Source organism: Passer montanus, unplaced genomic scaffold (genome assembly GCF_014805655.1).
Source record: "Passer montanus isolate IOZ18808 unplaced genomic scaffold, ASM1480565v1 scaffold1, whole genome shotgun sequence".
In the NCBI taxonomy this organism is placed as follows: Eukaryota; Metazoa; Chordata; class Aves; order Passeriformes; family Passeridae; genus Passer; species Passer montanus.
In genome coordinates this window covers 17,119,269-17,132,600 of record NW_024356504.1, presented here as the reverse complement: position 1 = coordinate 17,132,600, position 13,332 = coordinate 17,119,269, and the positions used below count along the sequence as shown (strand labels likewise).

Below are 13,332 nucleotides of genomic sequence, written 5' to 3'. Positions count from 1 at the left end.
TGAAGTTTAGATTGGGTACTAGGAAAAAGATTGTTTATTGAAAGGGTTACCAAGCATTGGAACAGGCTGCTCCGGGAAGTGGTTGAGTTACCATCCCTGGGGGTGTTTAAAAGTCATGTAACTGTGGCACTTGAGGACCTGGTTTAGAGTTGGGCTTGCTGGTGCCAGGTCAGTGTTTGTGCATGGTGATCTTAGATGTTTTTTCCAACCTAAATGATTCTATGAATTTATTTTCATTTTGGCTACTTACACACATTTTGAAGTGAGGATATAAAGTAAGAACTTTATAGATTAAATAGGTAAGTTGCCCAAAGAAGGTAAGTTTTAAAATCTGTAGGGCAATTAGTTTTACATCTTGGCCCATGTTTCCAGGCACTGGGTCTGTCACTATATGCATACTTTAATTTATGGACCTCTGCTACTGTTTGTGTCCCATTATATATGATGCTTTAATTTAGTCCATTCCATTAACTTACAGGTTAATAGTGAGTTGCCCTTCTTCCTCTTTTTCCTCTACTAAATTACTTACTCATTCATGCACCAGAATCACTTAAGGAGCTTCATTTATAAGAAGCATTGTTAAAACAAATGAAGCAGAGCATAGGTCTCAACTGGAGCCTAAATTGAAGGCTGTAATGGTTATTCCTAAAGTCTCCTTGCTATTCCAGCCTGATTAAATCTGAAACTTTGATGCTTTATGGATGCAAAGTGCTTGGAGGCAGCTCTTGGTAGGGGAATTGCATGAACCAGCCTGGGTATAAGGCTTTAAGTATTTGCTTAAGTCAATTATTAACAAGTTCCATTGCTTTTCTAATATTTTTTTCTTGTTCTAGTGCTATAGTGGCAAGAGTGTGGCACTCTGTGAATGTACTTCATGCATCATTAGGCAAAGACACACAAACTGGCCAGAGAAGTTTGATGTGAAGGAGTAGAGGCTGGATGTTAAATCCAAAAGAGTATAGGGAGATCAGTCTAAGTTGAAATGGGTATTTTGATGTGAGAACTTAGATCTGAAAAATGCACTTCTTGAATGATCCTCAGTAGCTAGGAGAAGGCTTTTTGGCAAAGCTGAGTTTTGTGAACTGATCAGAGAGGTTCTGGTCACACCTCCCTTCTCTGGAATTGTGTCCAGCATTTGCTTCAACTATATGAGACACCCCCTGAAGGTAATTCACCTCCTCTGTCCCACATAGCTACTCTAAGATGGGAGGAAGCATTGACTAAGGATGAATCTTAAATGGACTTTTAATATTGCAACTGAAATAATCTTTATCTCCTTATTTAAAGGTACCACTAGAATCTGCACCTCTTCTGAAAATCTAGTTGCCTCTCATGAGTAGCTCAAATAGCTTTAGGTTCTAGTCTTTCTTCCCATGATTTGCCTTGCTTCTCATAACAGTTTCAACTATAATTTGTGTTCCTTGACAAAATATAAACAGGTAAATGAATCCTGCAAGCACAGCATCAGTACTAATATCTGATCAAAATAGCCAGATGGATGCTGCTGAGGTGGCTTTTCAGCAATTCCTTTACTCAGCAGAGAGTCTATTTCTTGGGCTTTACCATTTCCAGGTATTCTTTAAATGCTGATGTAAGTTCAGCTGAGCTCCATCGTTTAGCTGAATATGTAATTACCACTGTTGGATTTTTAGGAAAGGGACTATCTTAATCCTGTCTAAACTAATACAGCTTCACTGAAAGCAACAAAGAGCATGATCTTTAATAGAATAATTGGAGTGGTATAAGAACCTTGAGCATCAAGAGCTGCAAAGAGGATGTTAAATGCTGAATAGGCTAGATGAGTTCCAGGCAAGCACATTTAGTGTGAGCTTCCCTTAAACACACTAGCAATTGCAAGGACCTTAATTGATCAGTCATGTAGGTTAACAATCTCATGGGCAGGGTTACCCAGGACTTTCCAGGACTAGACACCAAATGCTGTTTAATACCTCTCCTCTAAGTCTATACTGGTTCTGAAAGAAATGTGAATTTAATTGCTAAAAATATATTGTGTTGGCTTTTTTTCTTCTGCCCTTCAGATGGTGCAAAACTTCCAAGACGAATCCTGTTTTGTTATCAGTACATTGAAAGGTGTGTATTGCTGCTGCTGTTACCTGTTACTCTAAAGATAATTCCTCCTTTCAATTGCACTAAACATTATCACAAACTCAATGCTGTTATCCTGAAAAGATAAGTAATCTAATCTAGTGTAAGTCAAGATGTTGACTACACTATGATAGACTGATCAATGCTTTACTCCCAGTTACACTGTTACAAAAATTCCATAAATCCATTGACACCACAGACATAAATGAGCAGGAAGCCTTTGAATAAAATGATAAAATATGATAGTATGTAGGGGGTTTTTAATGTAAATTATTTGACTTAGGTGTTCAACATTGGTTTTCATGAGTGTGAACTATGTGTATGAAACAAGTGTATGAACTATGGCAAACCACCTGGAAAGAAAATTCGAAGTTCTGTATCTCTGGTGTTTCTTAAAAGCAATGAAAATATGCTTTGCATTTCTTTGTTACAGCTGAAAGCAATGATGGCTACCACATCATTTTAAAATGACCGTGCTGCTCAGAGAGACTTTAACGGCCTAAAACTTAGTGCCTCACTGAGATTGCTACAACCTAGACTGGAAACACAAAGAACCTTCTGGATAAATGCTCCTGTGAACGAAGAATTACCAAACAGCTTAAGAAAAAAATTGCTTTTACAGATAGAAATTTTTGGTGGTGTGTGATTTTGGTGGGTTTGGTTTTTTTGTTTGTTTGGTTTGATTTTTGTTTTGGTTCTTTTTTTTTTTTAAGCTGGAGCTGGAGAACATCCTCAAAGCTTGTACATGTTTTTTCCTCCCTCCCTTCCTCTTCAGTCTTGAAAATTGTAGAGGTTTCTGCTTATTACTTAGAAACATCTGCCTTGTACTAAAGGGAAATGAAAGATAAACAAATCCCAATTCTCTTCACCCCTCATGTTCAGATGAATTGATTTACTTACTTCTGAGTGCTCTCTTGCTTTCAACACACACCCGATGCTGATGGATGTGGACTCCCCAGGGCTCCTCTTGTACTCTTTGAGGTGGAAGGCTTGGGGCTACCTCCCAAAGCAGATTGGGCAATGCAGAGGGTGGGTTTGGTGCCCAGCCTTCACCCAAAGTGTCAGCTCTGAAGGCCCACACTTAGCTGTTCTCCACCTGCAGATGTGCTCAAAGTCCAGAGACCCTGGTCCCTCCTGACAGACCTTCTGTAGTACCAATCCAGCAGAACAGTTCTGAGGGGGTTCAAGGGAGGACAGACAACTTGTGGTGAGCAGTTCAGTACCATATTATTATGTGTAGCTTAAGAGTAGTCTCCTTGAATGGAGCATGTGAAGGTTTTCTAGGAACTGTTTTGAGCATTGGAAGCTATAGTGCTCATGACAAATTCATACTGTGGATTTATTCTGCTCTACAAATTAGTGATTAACTGCTATCTTTACTGTAACTGGGAATTAGAAGTTATAATCTTAATGGATTTTCATCCTGTTACTGGAGTAAAACTGTTTTGATCAAGACCAGTTAACAGATCATCTTAGTTGCTGCTTCTTACATTCTTGCTCTTTTCATTTTTGACTCCTGTTTCCTGTATCTGTAACTGTGATCAGCTCCAACCTCCCTTTGTCTTTTGGGACTCTTCCCAGACTCCATTAAGTTAAAAAGGTGCCTTCCACTGAAGTCAAAGGCAAACTGGATCACACCTTTCTTGCATGGATGAAACCATTTCACTTTTGACAGCTAAATAATATGGCTGTTTCCCCAAACTGAGTGTCCATGCACCATCAAAATCTGATTCTTGAACATTTGATTTCATCCTGAACTGACATGGAATGCTGAAATACCAAACATTTTCCTGGAAAGGAAATTTTTCAAAAAATGAGAAATTGTCAGCTGGAAAACACTGAATAAAATGTTCCAGCCTTTTGAAATGGAAACATTTAATTAAATCCATTTGGCCCTTAAAGCAGCATCAGTTTGAGCTACTGTTGCAGCCCTCAGAAATTGTCATTCAAGTGCCTTGCGCGCCATGTCTCCCTTGGGGCTGAGCTCTTTGGCTGAATTACAGATCCCATGATGCTCCTACCCTGGGTTAGTCAAACAGGGAATGCGTCATGAGGGCTGGAGAGGTGCCCAGGGAAAGAGGGGGCCGTGGAGCCCTTGAATTACAGCTCCCAGCTGACACCGGAGGAATTCGGACAGACACGGACTGATATTTCTCTGACAAAAGTTATGTGTTTCAAGTTTTCCCAACAGAAATAAACAGCAAAATATTGAGAAAAGCAACCTTTTTTTCATTAAAGCATCAAGTTTTGCGCAAAAAACCCCCACCCATCTCCACTGATTTTTTTTTTTTTTTCACCGAAAATAATACTAGAATAGAAAACTTGTGTTACAATGGGAAAACCTTGAGCCAACTCAGCTAATTGAGCAGCAATGCCTACTTAGGCACGATCTTGCTCAACTGACTGTCCTGGATGCTCTATGAATTGTAGGCATGCAAAAAGGATGTCTAGGCTTTGGGACGTGGTGGTTCCCCCTTCTGAAATGAAGGAATTGAGTCTTCTTGGTTGAGAACCAAGCTGTGTGGGTGAGGAGGAGCTCCTGGTCATGGAGTCCAGGTTGTGGCCATGCACAGCTGCCTTCCAAAACAGTGAATTAATTCCAGATGCCTTTGTGAGCATGTGGGACCAGTGTGTCCTTGTGTACCAGGAGCTGCTTGCTTTATTTTCTAGAAGGTGCTTTGGAAGAAGTATGTTTGCTGTGGCTTTTCATCCTGCTGTGTAATATTGGCCCAGTGCATGGTGTGGCTGTCATTGGCACACAGCTCAGGTGAATCTGACCTCATTGGAAGGTTCTAAGTAGACCTTGAAGTTTCCAGGAGTGTAGCCTGTATCACATCATATCCACTTGGATGTGATAGCCCTGTAACTGATGGGACACAGCAATACTGATACACAGTAGAGTGAAGAAAGCATAGAGATGGCTTTGCTGCCAGAGTTAGGGACTGAGAACTGTTTGCTTGTTATAAAATGTCTCAACTTCTTGATTCTTTTAAAAACCAGCTCTTGCCCATAAGGAATTATATTCCAAAGTCCTCATAGTGTTTCAATAGCATTAATTTTGAGTTACTTCAGTTTAGAATCATAGATTGTCTTGAGTTGAAGGGGACCGTGAAGGGTCACAGAGTCCAGTGCCCTGGTCCTTACAGGAGTACCTAAAAATGATCCATGTGACTATGAGTGTCATCCAGAGCAGCCCGGGTGCTCCTTGAACTCTGGCAGGCTTGGTGCCATGACCAGGGGCAAGGGAAGTCCCTGGGCAGCGTGTCCCAGTGACCAACCACCCTCCCAGAGAGAACCTTTCTCCAGTGTCCAGTCTGAATTGCCCTGATTCAGCTTCATTCCATTCCCTCCCTTCTGCTGCTGGTCACCAGAGAGGGGAGATCAGCACCTCCACTGCTGCCCGTGAGGAAGGTGCAGAGAGAGAAAGAAAGACTTGTCTCACCTGTGTGTCAGGTAATCCCTGACTTTCCTTGGATCTGCCATCCCTAGAGGGACTTGTTTGACCCATTTGTGGAAGTGACAGCCTCCAGAAGGGAACTTTGGTTTCCTCAGGAGTGGAGGAAGCACAAATGTTGAGTCTGGGATAGTGTTGCTCTAGGACAGGAAACAGCACCACGTGAACACGCTGCCGTTCTCAAGGTAGAAAAGGGAAGTTTATTTTCTGACTCTAACATTTATAGATTTCTAAAGGTGACAGTGGGTTGGAGGGTGAAAGTGCCACCTCTCCAATGACACTGGGCAAACCAACAGTTTCATCAAATTTCTCATCCTCTATAAAAGAATGCAAAACAATAAGTTGTTTACAGAAAGTGTGTGAGAAAGTTTGCTACAAGAATGCAAACAGCAGAAGGCTTAGAAAATCTTAAAAAATCAGGGTGACATGATAGATATCTAAATTCTAGACAGACTAAAGGCAAGGGAGGTGAGCAGCTCCCACTCATCTAAATAGCATTTAGTTTTTTATTAAGTGCCTGTTACACTTATTTTTACTCTTTTTTATTGTTGTTGCTTCTATTTCTTTCTTAAAAAACAAGAAAACCTACTCAAAATTATTTAACTGGAACTTTTTACAGCTATGTGTGAAATTTGTGCAGCAGAACTTTATAAGGACTGAGTCTTAGGATAACAGTGAGTAACAACAGTTTCTCAAGCTGTCCACTCTTGAGTTGTATGTATGATGACAGCCACTATGAGTAAAAGTGGGCTTGCTGGGGATGAAAAGGCAGAATCATGATGTGATTAATACCAATGTGACTCTAGCCAGTACTGCAAAGTATAAACTTGCATTCTTGTCAGATCTGTACTGTCTGTTTGAAATTTCATAAATTGTGGCATTTTCTCTATCAACTGAGTAAAATGATAGAGATCAATTAATATGACTATGGTAATGTCTGTAAAACTCACAGTAATGCCTATGATACACAACTGCAGGGCAGGGAGAGGGCAAACAATCTGGTGATAAAATCTTGGCCATCTGATTGAGGTGGCAGGACTGGTGCTACTAAAATTAAAGCTCCTGTTCTTTCTGCTGGCCCTGCATGGTTAATTGGCTAAAATAGAAATAATCATTCAATATGGAAAATACTGGAGTTCTCATTGTCTTAGTGTGAAATTGAATGGGCTGAAGTTTCAAGACTCAGAGGTGGTAAGAGGATTCTTGCATTTGAGAAGCCCTGAATGGCACTCTCCTTATAATGTAACATATACATATATATGCATATATATATACATATATATCCACATACATACTGTACTGTATCAACACATATTTGTGCTGAGTACACGTGTTCTTTGGCTTTAACTGGTACTCTGCTTTGTTTAGTTGCAGTTCAATGTAAAAGACTCTGGTTGATCAAGCTTCAAAACCCAGCCATTCCTTGGGTAGAAATGTAAAAGTCCATAGTAGCAACTAGGTGATTTGGACATGGTACACTTGGAGTGATGTAAGTCTGATGAATTTCTGCAATACAAATCCCAGGCCGTGGTGAAGATGAGCATATTCTTTCACTAACACTGCAGTTCTACATTGCAGCTTCTGAAAATTAGTTAGAGCAACAGAGAAATAGATTGCCCAGTGCTTTGTGAACTAGTAAGGCTACTCCATAAGCAGAACAACCATACGATGACTTTTCCTAGCTCAGTGTTGTATTGCTTAAGCATTGACTGTAATTCTAACAATCATCTGGTGGATGACTCAAACAGGTGTTTTTGTCTCTTATCTGTTGGGATTTTTTTTTTACTTCTCAAAGAAATGCTTATATTCAGACTGTAGCTTCTCTTTCTCCTCCAGTTATGAAATGGTTTAACTTTATGCTAGTAATAGAAATATTTTTGTTAGATTATAATCTGTTTGACAGCACAGGGTACTCAGAGTGGGGAGTGTTTGGCTTTGATCATCACTACTGTGGGTGAATATGAGAAGGCAGACTGGAGGTCTAACGTCCTTGGCTCTCTCTAACAAATGGGTTAAGCTAGTGCCTATTTTTTTGTGCATTTTTGATTTGTACCTTTTTTTTTCCATTCCCTCAAAATTCTGCTCCCTGGTGGGGGATGCATTGGTGACCAGATGGTGTGCTCAACTTTTCAAAGTAGCCTGCTGTCCCGGTTTGCTTGGGGTGAGTGTTTATCTTTCAAAGGGGAGTTTCTCTCCTCACTGGCAATGCAGCTGTTAGAGGCAGGCAGTGCTGGCCACAAAGTTGGCATGATGGGCAAGGGCGAGTGGAGGTGGGTCGATGGGAGGCTGAGGAGTACCAGTTGTGAGTAAATACTGCCACACTCTTCGTCTTTTCGTTTGTTGGTTTTTGGGGTTTTTTTGTACATGAATAAATAAAAAAAAAAGCATATTTTGCACTGGCTCTTGTACTGTTGTGCAGAAGAAATCTGTATCTAGAATCTGTGCTCCAGTCAAAATGCAAATAAATCTGTTTGTAAGAAGCACGGGTTTGGTCTCTGGTTTATTTGGTGCGGTTGGGCACAGGAGAGCCTCGGCTTCGGCAGCTGTGAGGGGCTGGGCACCATCTCGGGGTGAGGGGAGCAGAGTTTGCAAAGTGCTGGCCAGAGAATGTCAGCTGCAGCCAAATGTCCTGCAGCATTTTCTTCGAGTTGGGACTGACTTCATTTCCCACAGCACAAGGCAGTGGCCAGCTCATGTTTAATCCGGGTCAAGGCATGAGGAGAAGCGTCTCGTTCCTGCAGGGGCCGTGGCAATGGGCATGTGCTTTACTGAAGGCGCCAGCTGTGTCAGATGGCTTTGGTCTTGCCATGCTCAAAAGGCACAGCCATTTCAGAGCCTGGTCCTTGCTGACATCAGAGATGAGCAGAGTCCCTCCTCACAGCAATGCTCTGTCCCACTGAGCAGCTGTGACACACATGCTGGCAGTGAGGTTTGGATTGTGGAGCATTCATAGTGGTTTAGCTGGAAGAACTCCAGTATCCTGCAAGGTTTAAACCATAGATCTAGTAACTTACTTAGTCAGGAAATGAGCAGATGTTCAGAGTAATTTTCCAGTCAGAGAAGATGGAGCCCTGTTTGGAGATAGCACACTCTTCCAGCAGCCAAACTTCATGCCAAGGCAAAGTAGTGAGAATGGATGTATAAGCAATGTAAGGGAGCCCCTTAATCTAGTTGACCTTGAGCAATTTCAGCTCCTTTCCTTTGCTGAAGAAGTATTTGAATCTCAAAACTAGAAAGCACACAGGCCTTGGGTGTGAATAGCAGTTCATATCCAAAGTATAAGGGCACAGACAATGTTCCTAGGTAGAGGTTCACGAGAGTTTAATATCTTTTCCTACCAGTGACTCTGGCATTCCTGAGAAGAGGAAAGGGACTGTCTACCCCAATTTTTATTAGCTTAAAATTCCCCTGGAGGCAAAAGTCCAGCCATCTGAGGCCTGATACTGTATTCAACTGCTCCATGCATGGTGAGGCAGCTTTGTGTCCCACAGGGCTGCTGGGTTCAACACAGCTCAGTGTAGCTTCAGATCCACATCTGGGCAGCAGCAGGGAATTTGGGTGGGTTGTTCCCTGAGGGCAGGATGCTGGTAGGCACTCAAGGGTCCAAGGCTGGCATTTGGGCTCTTCAGGGCTGGCTGGAGGGTGCCAGTGTGGGGGGACACTGGTAGCAAATGCTTGGTGACTTAGTGCCTGTATGAGCCCTGCCAGCTGCAGGGGCCATCCCTGGGGCTCTTGGGAGCTGGAGGTGAATCCCTCCCTGAGTCCAGCAAGGTATGGGGGTCCAAGGGAGTGTCACGTGCATGGATAGTTCCCACCAAACTCCACACAAAACAATCCCTCTTCTTCCGTAAGCTTGACCTGTGTGCTGGCAGGGGTTGGTCAATGCAGAAAGGAACACTAGGAAGGTTTTTTACCTAACAAAAATTGTTCAAGGACTGGGAAAGTGGTAATTCTGCATTATTTAATTCCTATGGGAAATGTATGTAAACAACCTCATTGTTCAAGGACTGGGAAAGTGGTAATTCTGCACTTAATGTCTATGGGAAATGTATGTACACAACTTCGGAATAGATCCAGAAGTTAGCAGCAGCTATAGGACTGGACAGGAGCTGTTAAGGGCTTTTAATGAGTGAGGAGAAAGAAGACTTAGGACTGGAGCTATTTAGTCAAAGGACTGGCATAGTCTCATCTAAATCCTCAACAGGAAGTAAACAGTTTAAAATTAATTTTCTAATTCCCAAAACAATGCAGTCTTTCAGCTAGATTAGTCACAACTATGGAGCAGGCAGAGAAATGCCACCTGTCATACTCCTTCTGTAAAAAGCTAAATGCTTCCAGGCTTACTGAGTAGGAAAGATTTGACCCTCAATGAATTAAATTGTTGAGAGTTTTTTTAGTATATTACAGCAGAGGCTGGTTGTCCTGATCAAACTGGAGTTTCAGACAAGTGTTGACTCCCCTGCTCCCCAGAGATGTGTGGCCCAGGGAGGCAGGACTGTCTCATCCTATCCCATCCTAAATCTTCTATTTTTGGCTGTTGCAAGCAGTGCCACTATCCATTTTGCTGTCTAGAAAAGCCTCAGTTCTGATTTATCTGATATTAAGTAATAAGCAAGTATGCTGCAGCTGGAAAAAAGTTTGATTAGCAAGAATCCAAAATTAGCTGAGCACATTAGTGCACTGAGAAAAAGTTTTTCCAATGGTGAAAATTTAACTGCTGAAGACTATGATGTAGAGAGGAGACATGCTAGAAATATGTTGGATAGACTTAAAAAAATAAAATAAAAAAGGCAATGATTCTGAGAAGATTTCTTCCTTGAAAATATTTTCAAAGCCTTGTATCTCCCAGAAGGAGTTCCTGGATGGGTTGGCACCACTTTGGGAATTAAGATCTCCATGACATCACCTAATGGTTTAACCTGTGGTAGTAAAATAAGGGAAAAGTGAAGTAAAAAGATGAACACATGACTCAGTGCAGGTAGGAGATCCTGGCTGAGGGTGCATGGCCAGAGCACCCTGGGAAGGAAACCCAGCACAGAGGCTTGGAGGCCACATACACTGAGCCAAGTGTGCTGCTGCACAGCTGTCCTGAGGGCAAAAACATTGTCCCCGACAAAATTATTCCAGAGCTGCCCACAGTTTCCCTTTTCCATCAGATTCACCTCATTTCACAGCAGTGCCTACGAGGCCACAACCCTTGTTCCTCCAGCAGCCATAGTTATTTACTGTCACATGCATGGCTTGAAAGAAATGAAGAAAGAAATATATCCCCAAATGAAAACATGGGGATAATTTTGGTGATTGTTGAAGTGATTGCTGGCAGAAGAAAGGGAGAGACATTCTCTTTCTTCTGAAGCTTTGGCTCCCTTTTGGTTCCTCCAGCCCCTGCCAATGGCTTTGCACTTTTCAATTCTCAAACAGTTGAATTTTTGATCTAATTATGATGATGGTCGTGGTTACCTGCTGGCCAGCTACACAAGCAAAGTAATTGAGAAAATGAACCTTTGGATTCTTGGAGACTCCCATTTTAAAACAATGAAACAATTTTTTCTCTCTCATGAACATCACAAAGTGGTGTTACTAGATCACCTTTCAGGCTCCGATGCCCACAGGTGATGACCCTCTGTCTCCCTTTGTGAAAATATCCTTAAAATTATGTTTTAGTGCAAAGCACCTGAGCCCCAGTGGTGCAAAGAGCATGACCAAGAGCCTGAACTCAGAGCCTGGGCCAAAGAGACGGATGTGTTTGTCAGGGCTTGGGGCTGTGGAGAAAAACTAGCCTGGCACTTGCTTATAAAATTAAATTCTTATGACTTTACAGCACTGTGAAACTCAGAAACCCCCAAACCACCGGACTCTTGGTACATTCCTGACTGGTGGCCACCACTCTTGGTTGAACAAATATGGGAATATGTGGGGAGGTGATTTCAGGTTTGAGAAGGGAATACATATAAGACATATACATTAAAAAAAAGGAAATCACATTCTATACACCCACTAAGCACAGAAGAATGGTTAGAATTAAAATACCATGGCAGCACTCTGCCACATGTGTGTTGTCTGCAGTGTCTGATTTTTTACTCAATTCTTCCTGTGGAGATTTATAGCTGAAGCATGGCTCAGACATTAAGTAAAATATTAACAGGCCATTTTGATAGTCAGGAGTATAAGACACTAAGCCCCATCCCAAGAGAATGTCAAAGCTACACTACCAGGATCCTTCTTCAGCTGTTTTCTTGTCACCTTAAGCAGGGTGCCAGGTGGGTGGAGGGCAAGGAAGAAATTGATGGCCCTTAATTAAGAGTGACACTTTTTCACCTACACATTTGACTTTTTAGGAGGTCTTCCAAGGAAGCCAGGGCTGAAAATACCCTTTTTGCCAAAGCTGGGAGGATATCCTGGGAGGTGCAAATGAGCCAGCAGGTGTTCCTGGGAGCTCAGAGAAAAGGAACCCTCCCTGCACCTGCTCAGGGACCTGGCTTTATAAATCATGTGCTTCCCTCCTTAGTGGTGGAGTTGAGGGTAGAGTAGGGGTGTCATCTCAGGTGAGTGGTTAAACTATAAATTGACCCGCTTTAGTTTAAAGCCATTGTCCCTTGTCCCACTGTGATGAGCCTTGCTAAAATGTTTGTCCTTTAAGTATGGGAAGCTGCATTAATGCTCCATAAGGGTCTGTACCTGGTCCCACAGCATGGAAATCCATAATGCTTTCCCCACCTTTACAGTATTTCCCCCATTTCTCTGTTTGTCTCTCATTTTGCCAGGGACTGGCAGTATGTGGTTTATGCTAGCTGTGATACGAGTTTTTTGCTGTTAAATGCTGGGAATGAAGCTATGGCATAGTCTGGAGAAGTTTTCAGATGGGAGCATCTGGTGATGGTTTTTTAGTGAGTGGTGCTCCATGTGCTCTTTCTGCTGTGTTCCTTAAGGGTCTGTGTGACTCGAGGTTTTGCCCGTCTGGATGTGTAAATGAGACAAATCCTGAGCAATTCAGAGCAAAAGTGATCTCATCTAGGCTATCCAGGGAATAAAAAATGGTCACACAGACAAGTAACTTTCTGTCCCCAAATTCTAGGGCCAAAGTCTTGGTATAGCCAGCAGTGTCACCTGCAGCTGTAACCTGTGCTGATCCCTCCTGGTGGGGCTCACCTGTGGGTGCTCAAGGAATTGCCAGCCCAGTGCTGGCTGTGCAGTGCTTGGCACTGGTGGGAGCTGTAGAAGGATGCAATTAAACCAATTACAGGCTAGTGATTTTGCATTCAATGGAATAATTACTCTTGAAAGCTGGCAGCGTGGGTGAAACTTGCTCCCAGCCTTAATATCAGGTTTCACTATCTTGCCAGAAAGTGTGATTGACGTCAGCCTGTTACTGTGATAAAGGCTATAAACTCACAGGCTCATAAAGTAATTTCGTGTGGAAGGAGTCTTCAAAAGTCATCTGGCCTAGACTTTGCTCAGAGTGGGCCCAGGCCAAAGGCTGCTGGGTGTTGTGCAGGATCAGCAAGGGGAAGCCCATGGCCAGTGCTAGCCATGAAATCCAACCAGAGATTATAACAACCCATTCTTGCCTCAGATAACTTATGAATCACTAAGAAAAGATTTTTGTCTTTCCAGTGTTGGGTGGGAGAAAAGTAAAACAACATAGGTATGCTAAGCCATAATTATCTTTCATTTTGTCCCTTAAGAATATCTATTTAAAAATTATGATTTACTTTACTTGGGATATATTAATTAATTTTTCCCAGTGAATAGAAAAAAAATATAACCTGGCA

General features: G+C 42.3%; 1 protein-coding gene across 1 annotated transcript in view; it reads left to right on the top strand.

Annotated features, from left to right (window-relative positions):
* The window catches only part of TFCP2L1 (transcription factor CP2 like 1), a 35,906-nt gene extending 27,868 nt beyond the window's left edge, over nucleotides 1-8,038 (top strand). The window contains exons 14-15 of the mRNA XM_039699494.1: nucleotides 2,040-2,091; nucleotides 2,540-8,038. Of these exons, the coding sequence (XP_039555428.1) occupies nucleotides 2,040-2,091; nucleotides 2,540-2,577 (90 nt within the window). The 3' untranslated portion in view covers nucleotides 2,578-8,038. The remainder of the gene's footprint in view (nucleotides 1-2,039; nucleotides 2,092-2,539) is intronic.
* Nucleotides 8,039-13,332: the final 5,294 nt, after the last annotated feature.